The 18,567-nt window shown below is 31.5% G+C and overlaps 1 protein-coding gene across 2 annotated transcripts in view; it reads left to right on the top strand.

Moving 5' to 3' along the window:
• LOC109603102 (GATA zinc finger domain-containing protein 14) overlaps positions 1 to 18,567 on the top strand; it is a 137,576-nt gene that overhangs the window by 89,398 nt on the left and 29,611 nt on the right. For both annotated transcript variants that reach the window (XM_049963935.1, XM_020019554.2), the window contains one exon: positions 17,346 to 17,438. In XM_049963935.1, the coding sequence (XP_049819892.1) occupies positions 17,346 to 17,438 (93 nt within the window). The remainder of the gene's footprint in view (positions 1 to 17,345; positions 17,439 to 18,567) is intronic.

The raw sequence follows: 18,567 nt of genomic DNA, 5'->3' as shown, positions 1-18,567 counted from the left end.
TTCTTATTTCTAATTCGTTCTAATTATTTTTTATTTATTTAATATAGTAATTAATATTGAATATAATAATTAATATTGACGTGAAAATTTTTTTATAAAATTGCATTAAAATATTCTATTGATATATTACAAATAAAACATATTGATCATAAATAATGATTATAGAAAATCTCTAAATTCATAATATTGGAAAAATTATATCAAAATTAATATCTTATTGGTTTTAAATTGTATATTATACTAATTAAATTAATATTTATTTAATTTTTGGTATATTGATATAAATGTATTAAATATCAATATTTTTTAAAAATATTCCATTAATGTTAAATATTGACATTCAATAATAATAAAATTATTAAATTTATTATTAATATATTTTAAAAAAATTATCATAAAATATTTTATTAGTGGGACAGTTTAAAAGAGAAACACAAAATTTAATTTCTTATTGGTTTTAAATTTAATAACATAATAATTAAATTAATATTTATTTAGTTTTTGATATATTAATAAAAAATATGTATGAATATTTTCAATACAGAAAGCAACTTTATTCTATTAATTATTTTTTTATATTTATTTAATATTATGATTGACATTGAATACAATAATTAATATTGATGAGAATATTTAAAAAAAAATAAAATAAATAATAAAATAATTTATCGTAATTTTTACTAGTTTGGTAGTTCAAAACGACAAATTGATCTAATATTTTGTTTAATTTTCAGGATTGTGGAAATTCTTTAAAATGTAAAATATAGAGAAAATTACTTTTTTAATATTAATTAATATGAATATTTTTTAAAAATATTACATTTTTTTAATTAATACATTAAATCAATAATAAAAAAATATGTTAATATAGAAAACTAAGTAAATTTTAATATATATATATATATATATATATATATATATATATATATATATTAAAATTTACTTATATATATATATATATATATATATATATAATAACAAAAAAATGATGATATAATTCCAATTGGTTGAGTTATTACGGATATTTTGCATATTTTATAATAAGCTTAGGAATAAGAGGATTTATTTATAACACCCCATTTACGGATAATAATATATCTCCTATTCCCTTTGCAGTCGCAAAGCAAATAACCAAATTCAATCTTGAATATAATACATAGAATATTTCACGGGCGCGGAATTACTCGAAACACACATAACCATAAATTCGGCATAAAGATTACAATTCGGGCCTTGTTCTGGACGAGTTTCTGTACAATTTGCCATAATAGAATCTGTAAAATATACTTGGCGAGGGTGCGCCGCTACTTTTTAAGAAACGTGTGACGTGGAATACGGAAGGGCTCGAGATCAAGAAGCCGACGATATCGCGGAATCAAGTGGTGTAAGGAGAGAGAACGGGTGGCTGAGCTAGGCCACCCCCAAGTCTCGAACGAAATGAAAAAGAGACGATAAAATAGATATACCGCACACCCGACACCCGAAACGGTGGAGAACGTTTTTGATGGCGCTCCGATACACGACTTAATTAAACTCGAGTTTTTTAATCTATGCCTGCAAGATGTGGACCGTTAACAAAAACTACAATTTCGTAGAACATAAAACATAGTTTGGAAGTAAGATTTAGACTAAAACAATCTTGATACTTTCGCGTATTATTGAGGGACTTGGCACCGAGTTATTGCTTTCAAGTTGGAGCGGACGATTAGATATCAAACCAAAGTAATCCACAGTCTCACTGGATAAAGGTCCCTAGGTAAATCTCCATTATAGTAATTATCTTTTGCGAACTTAATTTCAGATAAAATTTGGGGAGAATTTTAATTAAAAATTACGGTGGATATGCATGGCTTGAATGAGAATATAATTGTCGAGTTTTTGCGACAAAAAATTGTTCAATAAAATAAATTTTATTTTATTAAACCTATTAAAGTGTATATATGCGTTTGTTAATTTATTATTTCCCTCAACTGAAATAATATAATTTAAAATTTAAAAATTATTAAATTATTTTCAATGTTACTATAAATAACAGTAAACTAGCTCATTTATATTCTGTTTTTAGAATATATTCGGTTTTCGAGTTCAATTAATGTGATTTAACTGATGGAAAAATAATTAACAAAATATTGTTTATTCACGAGAAAATATTGGTTTAGTGTTTAGTTAGTCAAAATCGCAACAATAATTATAAACATACAACATAGCGTAAATCAATATTTTGCTTAAAATAGAACAAACCTGAAAATAAAATTGAGTAATTTCGTTATTATCTACTCCAAATTATTGCTGAATTTAAATTAATATACATATTTCACACTGATAAATTGGATATGGACATAGATAACAAAGGTACCTTTTTAATTTATTAGCGTCACGTGATTTATAGAAACACAATTTGTCGAATATGCCCTTCATTTCAACATTTCAACCTCATGATGTATTATGATAATAATATTGTGTAGATAAACAATTTTACAAACAGTAATCTATTAAAATCAACTAAAATTATCAATAAAATTATTGTCGTTAATTTTAAACAAATAATTTGTTTACGAGGATTTTATTGGCTGTAACTTTTTTAACAAACCATCTGTTTAATTTGGGTCAGTATAAAAATTTTAAACAAATTATCTGTAAAATATAAAATTTAAAAGAAATTATTTGTTTGTATTTCTTATTGGCTTTAAATAAAAAATTTTCAATGTAGAAAGCAACATATTTTAAATTAACTAATTTATTTAATATTACAATTAATATTTAATATAATAATAAATATTAATGTGAGTATTTAAAAAAAGTTGCCATAAAATACTTTATTGAATTTTTTATTAGTTTGATAATCTAAAAGGAAAAATTTAATATTCAATATTTTGTTTATTTTCGTGATTGTGGAATTTTTTTAAAATATATAATGTAGAAAAAATTACATTTTTAAATTTAACAATGAAATAATTAAATTAATATTAATTTTTGGTATATTGATAAAAATATATTTGAAAATTTTCAATGCTGAATGCAACATTAAATATATCAACTATTTTTTATTATTTATTTAATATTATAATAAATATTAAATTTAATAATAAATATTAATATGATTATTTTAAATAAATTATCAAATATTTTATTGAAATTTTTACTAGTTTGGGAGTCCAAAACGAAATAAAAAATTTAATATTGATTCAATATTTTGTTTAATTTTATATTATTATTTAATTTAATAAATAATATTGTATATAATAATTATTATTAATGTCATGTCATGTTATTATAGAAAAAATACTTTTTTGTTATTAATTTCTTATTGGCTTTAAATTTAATAATATAATATATATATTTTGATATACCCATAAAAATATATTTGAAAATTAATGTAATTGTCATTATTATTAAATTATTTTCCCTCATATTTTTGAGATTGTTTAAATATTTTAATAAAATTAAGAATAGTAATCAACTTTTTTATTCTAATGAACTTTTTATTATTTATTTAATATTATTATCAATATTGAAAATATTTAATATAAATGTGAATATTTTTACTATTATTTACTACTATTATATTAATGTTTAAAATTTTTAAAATATTAAAAATATATAAATAAATAATATATTATTTCTTCATTAATACCTTTCATGTATTTCAGACACTTAATTTTAAGAAAATTGATAAATATATTGCAACTTTGGTACTTTCAATAACTAAAAACAGTACACAAATTCAGTAACAGTATCTGAGTGATCCCACGGACACGACCATTCCCCCGAAGCAATAAAGAACATAATTATAATCGACATGACGGGATCAGTTCGTCAGTGATCCCGGGCTCTTGGAGGACCCGTGCACACGTCCCCACAGACCAGGCCCGGCTTTTCCGCCGCTATTTTTCTCGAAGCGGCCGAAAGATAAATCGTTTTCCCAATTGCCCGGTCGACTTTCGCCGCGGAAAGTGAATCGCCCTTTTGTTGGACGCCACCGCCCGTCCCCGTTTTATATCCCTGTGTTTTGTCCCGGCCCTAGGTCGGGACAAGGGTTTTTGTGTAGATTTGTTTAAACTGCGGATTGGATTTGATCTTTACCTTCATTTGGTCCGACATTTATTTTTGTGTAAAAAATTCATTGGTTTACGTGTTCCTCCGTTGGCTTTTCCTCGACTTGTTCAACAAGGCGAAATAACTGATGGTATCTATTGGAATCATTACAAAACACGTAAGATTTTAATTTGTCAGGTTATTTAATAATGTCAGAAAATTGCAGTTTTTACACGCCGTAAGTCGCTTACAATTTTACTTCGCAGCGTGGAATCAAGTGTCTGACAGGCACATTTAATTAAGCCCGAGCACGTAAGCTCAAGCTTAGTTTGGTCGTTTTTTCAATTGCGAGTCTATACCTTAATTATAATTAATACTTAGCCGTATAGGTGCATTCGTAGGGGATGGTCCGTTTATTACTCGGCAGTAATCCGATTTAATTACCGAATACAAGTTTTCCTCGTACTGCGAAAATCAAGGTCTTCGATTTACGAGGAAATGTTTGGAGCTAATTAGTTGGAGGATGTGAAGCAGACAAAGATCGTTAATTAAGGCGATTGCATTTGTTGATTGGCTTGTTTAAAATCGTATCGCCTTTTAATTTCTCTTGTAACGTTACATACAAAAATGCGTCGTAATTGCTTTTCCGGTTTCGCCGACGAATTCCAATTTGTCTTATCGATTCCAAAAGGATGGCGTTCCTCACAAATTTGAATTACTAAACAAGTAATTGAGTTATCCGGGACGTTGCGCTCCGCAACTCTAGTCTTTTACGTTAACAGTTGCGAAACAATAAAGACGGTGCGCGGGTAAAACTCCCGATAGTGCTCCGGACGGAATCGTCGCCGAAACTTTACACATTAGGTGGAACACAACGGTCCGAATAGCTCGACAAATTAAATTTGTCAAGTTGTATTTTTTGAGAGTCCACGATAGGGGGTAAATGGGCAATAGTGCGGGAGGACGATCTTTAATTGGGGATCTCGGCCCCCTTAATTTTCCATTTGTGTGTTGCGAATCTAATTCCGGTTGGAAATTCAGAGTTACAATACGATTCTCAATAAATGTTACTTTTGTGTAAGACTGTCGGCACTCAGCTTAAAACATTTGGCAACTTCTTCCAATGAAGGTAATGGAAATGTAGCCGTACAAATTTTATTTATTTATTTATTTATTTATACGCAGGAATTTCATATGCTATCTAATAAACAAAACTAAATTTTACATAATTGTAATATAATATTTAAATACAAAGTCCCAATTTATCGTCGTTAACATATATGAATCCCTGGCAACATTACAATTCCCTTTGCACTGAACATGGATGCAAATTAAAATGTTTTACTCTATTTTCATACACAGAAATGTAATTATGGAAACTCCATCATCTACTACACAAGATATTCATAATAAAATATTAATTATACTTTTACTTTATATTAAACAATATTTTATCACAAAGAAATTGACTTCTTTGTCAGTATTTAAATATACTGATTAATGTATAAGGTTGTCAAGAAAGATATTTCGTTTTTAAAAACAACAAAAAATTACCTCGCCACACCAATAATAATTGATTATTTAATAATACGAGACATGGACGTAAACTTTCTTTATATATTTATTTAAAAATAGGTTTTTATTTATTATGTTACTAAATATTGTTTTTCTAAAAAAATAAAAATTTGAGGTACTTTTACCTATACTATGAATGACAACCTCAGATTTTCTGTTCGTACTCAAAATCTGGGTTCTCATTTCTTTTTGTTCCAAATTCTCCCAAATTTCTAAAAGAAGACGCTCCACATCCTCTAAATTATTCGAACCGTTAGGATGGTCCCTTAAACATCCCCCAAGAATATCCCAGTTATGTTCAATTGGCTTAATATCTGGATTGCGAACTGGCTAGGCCATAGCATTAATTCCAGCATTAGTAAAAAATTTGGACATATGAAAGTGGCATGTGGGACTACATGTTCCCCTAGAATGTCCAGAAAGTAATGCTCAGCATTAAGGCTGATTAGTTATAATCACCAAGTGAGTACGCGCTGTTAAAGAACGCCTCTCCACATCATAATTGAGTCCCCACCAATCATTCCCAATCCGCGTCTACCCAATCTCTAACAAAATTTAGCCGGGCTCTGCGATGAGCCACGGTTAAGGTCGGACCTCGAGCAGACACCCTTAGGTTGTTCCCTAAGTCGTTGTTGAATAGTTTCAAAATTTATTCGAACTCCTTTGCCCCCTTCCAATCTACTATTTTCTTAAATAGAAAAATTTATTTACAAACTTATAGGGGGTGCCTTAATTTCTTGGAGAAGTGAAAAATGAACAAATCTCGGTTTAAACAAAACTTTATTAATCGAAATAAGGACCAGTTGAATCAATACATTTTTATCAATGAGAATCCAGCTTTTTTATGCTGGTGGAATAATACTCGGAGATTCTGGAACCAATGAAGTCGTTGAAGGCCTTTTGAACATCTTTTTGATTTTTAAAGTATTTCTCTTGAAGGAAACTATCGATATGTTTTTAAAATTAATAATCAAGTTGGGGAAAGGTCTGGTGAGTATGACGAATGAAGCAGTCTTTCATACCCTAGATCGTTCAACTTCTTCCCATAAAGACGACTTTGAAACAAGTAAATTTTACAAATTTGCTTCATATCCATACTTTATTCAAAGCCTTGAATAAATGATTTCAACTAAGTCCAAGAGTTCACACGTTTTGATAGAGCGAAACTCGTGCTTCAAAACTGAATGCCACCTCACATCAACACATTAAAAGTTTGATCGTATATCCACTAACATCACTAACAACAATCTAATAAAACTAAACATGAGCAACATTAACTTATGCATCTGCGGTTTTATTTACCGTCGACTTAATGATGCCCCTTTCACCGCAAACAATAAAACATAACAGATTCTTTAAAGCGAACGTCTCGAGCGCAAACCCGCAACATTTGAACGTATTCAAAAAGTTTTTCATCAGTCGATTCCCCCGTGAACGGCGTCGCTCCGTCGCTCATTTATATAGATCAAAGAGATCTGTCAGTTGAGTGGAATCCGTCGCCAATTTTCGGTGCCTCCTTTCAGGCTCCGCATTGTTGTAACACCATGTATCAGACGGAATCAGATTAAATTACTGGCGATTGAAAATTCGACGTCTTATTTTACGGGATCCCGCGCCTGATCGGACACGAACGAAAATGAATATTGGATGCATCGTTCACAATCTGGCATCCGCCCTTTCTCTTCCATCGTGCCGGATGAACTGACAATCTTGGAATTATGTATATTGAGTCAGAGCACGGCTCGAACCTGCTGAATTTTCACTATTGCTAATACGCGACTTGAAACGTCCACCGTTTTATGGATGCTGCAAAGGGAAGATATTTACAGCAGCTTTGCAAACGGTCTACCTATATGTGTGGAAGGATATCAAATAAATGATTTGTAAAATGTACAAAGATTTTACATTGTAAGTTGTCTTTTAATAAAATAAAATGATATAATTTCATGGTAAGTAAGGCAATTTTTTAAAATCTTGAACCTAGACTACAATAATTATAATTTTACGTAACAAAAAGGCACGAAATTTACCAGAAATATCATTAAAACTTATCAACTAGTAATAATTTATTATAGTCAAATTACATTGCGTGTGAATGATTTGAAATATTTCAGAAGTCAGAATACCAATGGTGGTATCACCATATTCCTTAGGAGATTGATACAACTAAACTATTAAAATACAATAAAATAAATATTATTTTATTAAAGCTGTTAATGTGTATAAATACGTTTGTTATTTTATTATTTCTCTCAACTGAAATAATATATAAATAACAGCAAAGTGGCCCATTTATATTTCGTTTTTAGAATATATTTGGTTTTCTAGTTCAATTAATATTTAACTAATGAAAAATATTTAACAAAATATTGTTTATCCAACAGAAAATATTGGTTTAGTATTCAGTTAGTCAAAATAGAAACAATATCCTAATTATAAACATACAACATACCATAAATCAATATTTTGCTTAAAATGGAACAAACCAGAAAATAAAATGAAGTAATTTCGTTATTATCTAGCCCAAACTTTTGCTGAATTTAAATTAACATTTTCCAATATATATTTCACACTGATAAGTTTAATATAAATATAGATATAATAAAGGTATCTTCTTAATTTATTAACGTCTCTTGGTTTATGAAAATACAATTTGTTGAATATACAATTATTATCAATTATCTGAGAGAATATACTTGTGCTTGTTGACTAAGGTTGTCAAGTTTCAAACTTCCAATTAAAGCGGCAAAAATCTTCAGAAGAAAGTCTGCTTTGAGGCGTTTTACGGCGATAAACAAGTGATGAATTAAGACTGAATCGTATAAAAAAATGTTAAAATCTACAATTTGAGTATGTTGGAAATAAAAAATAAAATTAATATTTCATTATATTTAGTCAAACTGATAAATACAATTTTATTTGATAAATTTCTAGTAATTATAATTCAAAACTCATTCAGCATATAAATGAACATGCAAAATAATAAAAATTGATTTTATATAAATATTATGTTATCATTAAAATAAAAACCAATAAATACTACTAAAGTACAATTCTGCCAACCCATAACGACCCAGTTCACATAACTAAAATTAAACAATAGAATAACCGACGTGAAATATAACCGGGCCAATAATTAAAGAAAACTCCGGACCGAGTTAATTATGCTAAGTAGATCCCTCTCGAAAAAAATGTTATCTCGTAAAGTGAAGGCAGCAGGCACGGGCGGAAGTTTCGCAAAGTTCAAGCGTCCTGTTCCGTTCTCTAGGTGCAATAATTTCGTTCCGTGTTCGTCTTGTGTACATTATTAAGTCCCCTCTCTATCGGCCTGCCGGCTTAGACTAATTAGAGTTAACCAGGAGCCTCGGCAGCGGAATGTAAATCACATCGGAGTCAATTTCGGTTGTAATCATTTTAAAATATTGTCCTGGCGGTTTTATATGATTCGATTTTATCAAATGAGATGCTTTCAATTGGACGTGGATTATGTTTGTTTACTGTACTGAATACGGTTGTTGATTTAGTTACATGCTGTGGATGTGTATTAAAATATTGTTTATTTGGTGTGCTGTTTACACGAATTAAAACGTTTATTAATTTTAATTCATCATGTTGGCAATATATAAATATGCTTAAACATATTTGAATGAGAATGTTATGGAAATTATTTATTTACCATTGATAAAACCTTTACTAAAATAATTTTTTATTCCTGCTGTTCCTGTTGAAAGCTTTTAAGCCTATATACAGTAATGGATACAACTATAGCAATTTATTAAAATATATTAAACATATGAGCTGTGCTACTTGAATTGTTTATGTTTACGATTATTGATTTTTCTTTTATTGTTGTGTTTAAATTAATTTTTAAAAAAATTTAGTTCTCTTTTATTTTCCAGTGTACAAAATTATGGCAACTTTTTACTTTAAGATATTTCATTGCTGTCTGTGAATTTAAATTAATTATTTACTAACGGTCTTTTACTTATTATAATTATTTAATCATTGGTCGAAGTGAAACTGTAAAAAAATATAATTGAACGAGAGAAACAAAAAGAGATAACTAAGAGTTTACGACAAAGTCAATCGTTTTTCGTATTACTAAAAAATTTAGAAAAACTGGTCAAGTTGTGTGTGGAAAAATTTGTCTGAGCCCGAAAACAGATAACAGGATAATTCGAATATCACAAACCATTCAATTTTATCGTCAACCGAAATTAAAGCCAACCTGAAGAAAATGGGACTTGCTGAAATTAGTTCAAAGTCTGTTCTACCAAAAATGTGAAAGTCCAATTTTGATTTTAAATTAAATAACACATATTTAATCACTCATATATATATTATTTTACTAGCGCATATTAAATAAACTAGTTATGCCCCTAATATTTAACAATTTAAAAAGTTACCACCACTCTAACTTTTGTGTTAATTAAAATAACCTCAATAAAATTAATGGTGATAACATCTCACCCATGAAAACAAGCCTTTTCAAATACCCATAAACCGAAAAACTCGTCCCAGGTTAATTCCATGTCCCAGACCCCGTAGATTACAAGACAATTAGGCTTGGACCCCATATGCACTCCATCCTCGGGATTAAGTACTTAAGATTCAAACGGGACCAAAAGACAATGAAAACAAACTATAATACATCCGCAACATCTAACGATATCTTTAATAACAGCACCCGTACCGTAAATAAAATCGAGTGGGACCCGACAGGATTAGGCGACGCGTCCAAGGACAATTGTCCAGGATAACGACCTCGTTAGGACAATGGTCATCGCGGATCCTAAATTACTGCTCTGACCCAGTGTTTTGTTATGTATGCGTCGCGACCATTTCCATGCACAACGGTTTACGATTATCATAAGAATTTTATTTGGGTCTTTATGATTTGGAATTTTTTCATTTTGAAAATTGAATTCGTTTGGATCTTGAACCTTCCACTTTATAGGAATGCTTTGAGACGTAGCGTGGCTTTAATGTTGAAAAATGAACATGTGTCCATCCGTTTCAGCAAAAAAATCAAATAAACTCAGTCGTAAAACTACAATGGAATTTTTAGTAATGGACGAGTTTTTCTAATTTGCAATTATGTAATTAAAGGGAAGTGCGGTTCCTAATTAATGCATCCAAAAAGTGTAAATAACGGTTTTGGTGCGGTTTAACATTGCAAACTGGCTGGAACATTAATAATTAGCACGTGCTGGTAATAATCGTAATTATTTCCTTAATTTAATAACACTTTATGGTTTGGCGCACTCATTAAACCCGACTACTGTTTATTGCCACGCTTGAGACTTATTAAAATTTTTCAGTGAAATTCCCCTTATTTTTATTAAATTATACTGATTTTTTCTTCCCACAAGGCGACGTGTGAAAATTCAAGTGACTGTATTTTTCTACAATAATAGGTAATTTCGGTGTTGCTCAACTGAATAATGCATGAAGTGATGTGCGAATCATAATCTACATACATATTTTACCGCCGAGAAATCCGGGACGACTTAATAAAAATCATTATTCGACTTCGCGGATGATACAAATCACGCGGTACCGCTCCCAAGCTCAAATATTGAACGGAGAAGCAAAAAAATCGCCGTCATTAATTAAAACCAGCGAGGAATGTGTTCGGCAATTTTCAATAATAAGAAGGTCCCGGGGACGGGAAAAAAAAGGTAGAAAACCCGGCGGAAAAGCGCACTTTGTCGGAATAACACGGAAAGTTTAACAAGTTTTAATTGTTTGCGGGATAACGGCGACCAACCACTCCGACCATAAAATATCAATTTTGCGGTCGAGTTCGATTTGAAAATTAATCGACGACCGCCGGAGAAATGACAGAACAAATACGAATTGCCGAATGGGCCGAAAGATAATTTTAATTCGAATTTATGAAAACGGGTGCCGGCGTAAAAACAATTAAATTCCAATTTTAGTTTGGGCTATTTTCGGAAACGGATCGCTTACCTGCAACAAATTGAACGGCCTAATTGAAAACAAACCGGAATGGTGGCTTTAAGTGGCGCTGTTATTAATTTAACAACACTAATAAAGGATTTATATTGTTTGAAGAAGTTGAAACGACAGTTAAAATACACTTTGGCATTCTGCGCAGTACGATACCATTAAACCAACTGCGTTTGTTGATACTTGCTATATCTGTGTAATTTATTGCTCATGTTTAATGAAACAAAATGATTTTTGTGGTCCATTTAAAATTGAAACACTCTCGTAACTCTCTTATTTATAATTCGATTTTGTATAATATCTCTAAAGATAGGTAATAAAAAGCTACCATAAAATTAATTTTCTATATTATCCTGTAGAGGTATATTAAAACATTTTTTATAGTTAAGACACGAGAAGAATTATTTTCATATTTTTTATAGTACACATATTAAAATGGTAAGTATATTATTGTTATTATTTTTTTGAAAAACAAATTAATTTTTGTATTCTTTGCAATAAACACAACTCATGAGGGGCCAAATCGAAATTAATTATACCTCATGTCGTTTCATAAGTTTCAATTGGATCTAGATCTGAACTGGCGCAGGCCAATGGAGAACCTCAACATGATTTAACCAGCTTTGAACAACTTTAGACCCATGTTTCAGATCAAATCTAAGTTCAAACTTTTATTTGGAGAACGACAAACTATTGTTTACTATCTTATCCTATTCTAGTAAATTTGCATTCATCACTCCAAGGTACTCTTAATCAAAATTCCGAACAATTAAAATATATATTTGTACAAACTTCGAATATACTTTTTTGAAACACATCCTTGCACGTTTTGTCCATTCAGTAGACGTTTCATTGTTCTACTAGACCCACTGATATTATATAACTGAATTTTTTATTTGCCTAGACGAGAAAGGATTTTGTTTACAAATTCTTCCAATTTGTCTATCTATAAAAGGGGTTGTTACTTTTTGTTACGATGTATTTTAATTTTAGTTTCAATTGAGTGTTTTGTTTCATATTTGTTAAAATTGCAAACAGCCTTTTAAGTTTTTTTTTCGAGCAATATTTAGACGTTGTTTCATGTTAACTATTATTTCCTTTTTCTTGGGAGTGTAATGATACTTTGTTCCTACTGAAACTGAATTATTTAATAAAATAATATTAATCCTACTAAGAATAAATTCTTCCTATTAAGAATCTAAATAGTGCAAAAAAAGAAAATATATTTTAATGTGCAAGCAAAAATCCTATTGAATATTAAGATATATTTTATATACAGACTGGACAAAATTTAAATTAAATTCTTTTATGAAATATTTTATATTATGTTCAATTTTAAAATTTGTGCTATATGGCTGACCACCACCGCATATAAAGAAGACCAAAAGCCAAAAAATATCCGGATTGGAATTAATTAGTTGGGTCCGTTGGTTTCCCACCCCCACTACTTTATGGCAGAATACTGAGACCGGGAACAACGTCAAGGTGGATCCATCCCGATGATTTTGCCCAGTAGCTTGACATATTTCATTCATTAAAACGCATTCAAATATAGCAGTTAAATAAAATCGTGGAAAACATTTTATCTCATGGTTAGTTTGAATTTGCGGTTTCGTTGCAAATGGAGAATGATTAATCCATGCGAAATATCCAGAAGGCGTCTGGCAAGATTACCACGTATGCATATGTATGATTTGCATGTAAATACTTTTTACTCCCACTCGTCGTATTCAAATAAAACCGTAACGTTGTCAAAACTAATTTCACGTAACTCGAACGCGACATTATTGTAAATCTCTCCTGTTCCATTATCTTATCCGGCACACTTTTTAGTTATAGTCATTGTCAAATTAAACAAAGACACTTTGTAAATTGCAAATTGAACCAGTTTCGCCTCATATCGGGCAAACACTTATCTGCAACTCGTGATTATTACACCAACATACATGAAAGTTAGCTTCCGGGGTACGAGGGGATGCCGGTGACGTTTGTGCTATAATCTGACAATTTTTTACACTACACTGCAAAATCTTGTTGCATTTATTAATTGACATTTATCACGATAGTGTTCACTGTGTTCGCTTGGCAGCAGTAATACACTTATCCAGTGTATTGTAACAGTGGCATTAATCCATTGTGAAATTCGACTCGCTGTTGTGTGAATATCTAGTCACAAACGCTACAAAAAACACTTCAAACTCATTTAACGGTCGCTGATATATTTGTATTTACTATCGGCGAGTGCACTGTCCAAATAAATTTCTAAACAATGAACATCTATTTACTACATTGCAACAGTGACAGTATGTAAACAGTATATGACGAATCACTCACTGATGATTAAACACTAACAATTTCAGATAGCCAAAAGTGTTTGACATGAGGACTTTAAATCAATGCATACAAACATAGTTTTCAGGCAAAATATTAACGATACAATGTCATTTGCACATTTCCGAAAGTAATTTAAAACAGCCGGTTAATAACAGAGAAAAAAAAAACAATCCAATGTAAAACGTCGAAACTCATTTAACGGCCACTGATATATTTGTGCTCCGGCATCGGCACCATTGTCGAAATGCCGAAGCTGCAACTGCAACTGCGTCCCGGTTTTTGAATTGAAGCCAAAGTGTAAAATAAACATCCAGGCAACGCGAGATCTGCAGAACTAATTTGGCACTTTGCTCGCCAAAGTGGTCGCGAAATCCGCCGGATTTATATCACATGGAAGGTTTTTATTGGGTCAATTTGAATACGGAGTCTTGCGTTCTTAATATATATTTCTGAGTTACAATGACAAAGTTCAACAACATTCACATGAAATTAGTAATTTACTATTGTTGTTTTGTACAGTATTATAAATATTACTATTAGTATATTCTTATTATATAAAATATTACATATATTTTTCTAATTGAACTAGATATAATTATAGAAACTTTAATATTGAAAGATTTTTAAAGATTAAATCTGTGTTATTTAATATGATATTAACATTTTTATATACAAAATAATAATTGATTAAAAATTAAACAAAAATCTTCAAACATAAAGTATCAGAAGTTAATGATGGATCGGACCCCCCTTTGAATAAGACACTCATTGACGCATCTTGGAATCGATCTAATGTGTTTATCGACATTTTCTTTTGGTATCTCATTCCAGGCGAACTTCGATTGGGGAAAGGTCTGAAGATCTGGATGGTCAAGATACTAAATTCACATGGGAGGCTTGTAGGAAGTTTAATGGAATCCTGGCAATATGTGGAATGTATTGAATATGAATATATAATATCTTGCTAAAAAATTAGTCCGAGATATTTTCTTATGTAGGAAAGAAACTAAGGCTCCAAAACGTCATCAATATATCGCTGGGTCATATTACCTCTACTAAAAAGTAAAAGTCACCTGCTACATTAAGCAATAGCACCCCATACCATTAAACTCATAATGTTGTGAACATGCCTCTCCACAGTAAAACCAAAATCGCATCTTTCTCCACGTTGACGTTCCATACATCAGTCACTACGTTGGCGTCTATGGTTTGCTGTTAGAGACCAAAAAAGGGCGGTCCTTATACGGAGGTAAACAGATCGAATACCAAATGACCTACCTTCATCGGCAAAAAAAATATCAACATTCATCTGCGTTGAATTCATATGGCCAATAATCAAAGACGATGGCTTTGTGATAGCTCTGGGTCTTCTATAACCTTTTATTCTATCTCTTTTGGACACAACTGTGATACTAATAACAATAAACATTACACATACTGGAATCTAATTCAAGTAATACAACTCAAAAATTTAATAAATTTTAATAAGTTGCCATACTTATGGCCATTATTGTACTTCTCAGTCCAATTGCAATTTCAATTAACAGTTGATATTATGAAATTTTCAAGTGGATGTGTATTTATTAATTTAGCATTAAATGTATAAAATTGAATTTAAACTACGTCGGGTTGTGGCCGTTTCATAATTAAACTTTTCAATATATTGAAAACTAAATCAATACCATCTCCGTACTAAATAATTAATTCTCGACTGCAAAATAAAAAATGTATTCGTTAAATAGCCATTGGCACATTTGGAAATCAACACGGCAAACTCCCAATAAGAACGTTTAATAAAATTCCCGGGCACCGTCGGTTTGAGTTAACAAAGTAAATGAACAAGAGACCGGATTCCCCCGAAAGTCTATTTGTCATTCCGTTTGGTTATCATCTCCTGCCGTTGCCCTCGGCCCCGGTATATATTTTAAATTTAAAGTAACGCAATTTATATAACGTCAGGAAACAATAAGAGTAAGTGGCTGTCTGCTCCAGGATACGATAAAAAAATAAAACAATACTAAGGATGCGGCACAATAATCCTTTTTATTAAGGACGTCTCCAAGAAAAAAGCTATTCCTTTTCATTCTTCATTATTATATTTACTTTTATCTTTTGGGTCGGTAATGGGGGGAAATTTGTACAAGTCCGCGTTTCGCCCAGGACAAGGACTTTATTTCGCCAAGGCGTAAAGTATTTTGGATGTTCCGGGAAACAGCGAATTAGTTTCAATTAGCTTTTTCTGATGGGTTTTATTTTAACTGCGTTCATAGCAATAAACTCGACTCACTTTGTTCCTGAAGCTCTGTTTAATGTTCGATAAAATTTCCTCAGGTAAAAATTTGTATAAACTGTAACAACATTCCGGAATGGCACTCGGGAATTTTATAACAAAGTGAAGAGCAAAGGAGTTAAAAATTGAGTCGTTGTAGTAGATTTACGGCTCGGTATATCTCAAGTCGGGACTCAATTTTAGTTGAAGTGTTCCATAAATTATTACAACAAATAAGGCGGGTGAGTACGAGAGGCACACACACAGAGAAAATTCTAGTGTATAACACTACATATTGCAATGTCAGATCCACATGATTTAGACTACTTGCGTTTTATGGTAAGACGAAAAATAATTTCAGTAGCAACCATACTTCGTGAAAGGGACGACAAAACGAAAAGGCAAAACTCGCGGAAGATTTACGAGCTGTTAGTGAAAAACCGTGTTTACTTACAAGTAATTGAATAAATGTTAGTTCGCGCGATAAATTTCACTTCAGATGTTAGAATCGAGCCTCGTATCTCTTGACGACAAAAGAACATTTAATATAATTAATATCATCAAAATGCTATCTGTGGATTTACAGAATCCGAAAGTTTAAAATTAATTTTGGATATTACCTTTCTGAAATATTTATATATACATTAATTATAAAAGTTTTGAAATGTAATTAAAATGGACCGCTTTGTTCGCTCCGAGAGAAATTTTGCTTAAACTTATCTGATGCAGACGAACAAATGATTCTCCTTAAACCTGAGATTAAAAAGTACACCACTCTGATTCATTTACTAAGTTTTACTTTCCGATCGCCAGATAGTTTAATATTATTGTTCGTCTAGTAGTGCAACTCAACTTCCAACTGCAAAAAAGCCATTTAACCCCATAACTCCCTTTGTTTGCTTGCAACAATTACATTAATTGAAAGAGAAACTCCCAACTACTACGTGCCGGATTTGCATCGCTCCGAAAATTGCATTCCACTCGAAATGTTACGGATGTGCAATCTGGGATGACTTTGATAGCCCACCATTTTAGAAACACCGACTTCTATTTTCCCCATTACTGCGGTCACACTTTTTTATTTTGGTAATTTTCTCGGTTGTTCCAACCGAATTGTTTGGTTTATTTGTTGTTAAATTTATCGTTTTTATTGTTCCAGGTGCTGCGGCGGCTTCTAGGATGTACGTGGACGCAATCAGTAAACTGGCCCGTCAGGCCCAACAGGGCACCTGGGGCGGATCATCCGATATCGGTGAGTAAACTTTCCTCTACTCAACCCACACAAAAATTTTCCAAAATGTATCAAGGTTCGTTAGTTTAAGTACCCTAAGGTCAGCTATATTACAGGGAATGCCCAAAATGTTTTGCGAATGATACTTGCCATTCATATTAATTGGAAATGAGATTCCATTGCAACGTAACTGATTTACATTGCTCTGGAAATTGCATTCCACTCCGAATGTTTATGTATGCACAATTTGGCTGGCATTTTGTATCCCCCAGGCCTGCGATGATTTTTTTATCATCCCCCACAGCCACACGAAAAGGCGGACAAAAATTGTTGTTTTAAACCCACTTAAGCACTCAAATTCAAATACAATTTGCTAAATTTATCGCGCGCCTCGTCCATTGACGAGGAGAGCCGGGGCCGAAGATATTAGCTCTCGTCCCGCGTCTGTTTACATACACTTTAACTTCCGAACACGGGCCGCGCTAACGAATGGTCCCTACTCAGCAAAAAATAAATTAAAAAAGGAGAGATCCCGTTCGATGTTTACGGGCAAACAGTGCCTTTATCCGGCCTAATAATATACCAGACATTAATTATTGCCCTCGGTTGCGCTTTCAAAACAATAAGTCATTTTTAATTTACTGGCGATGCTGACTTAATTAAAAGGAATCATGTTGTGTCTCTGTCCTTTTCTCGGCGGTTTTTGCCTATTTGGTCGAAAGCCGCAAAGTAAAATTACGCCTTTGTGAGCCGAGACTGTTTAGAATTGGCGAATGCGCCAGTTTGGAGTAAGGGCTTGGTAAATGCGTACAATAATTAATAAAAATAAGTAATATAATTTCACTCATTATCAACAACCTTTTATCATACCATTTTAGTAAAATATTTTGAGATGGCATTTTAAACATCATCAAAAATTTCAGAATTTTTGCCACTAAGAAAATTTTGTAGAGATCGGAATAAATGGAAATCTGAAAGTACAATATCGGGAGAGTATGGTGAATGAGACAGTACCGCCTATCCCAATTCATTAATTTTTTCCAGTGTGGTCTTCCAATGTTATGTTGTAGAATTTTCTGTTGTAGAGAAATGACTCTCTATGCAAAGGCGTTTGGATCATCATATAGGGCCCATTTTTCGTCTCCAGTGA

This window comes from Aethina tumida, chromosome 2 (assembly GCF_024364675.1).
Source record: "Aethina tumida isolate Nest 87 chromosome 2, icAetTumi1.1, whole genome shotgun sequence".
Classification (NCBI taxonomy): Eukaryota; Metazoa; Arthropoda; class Insecta; order Coleoptera; family Nitidulidae; genus Aethina; species Aethina tumida.
Note: the sequence above shows the minus strand (reverse complement) of the source record. Positions and strands in the feature narration are given on the sequence as shown.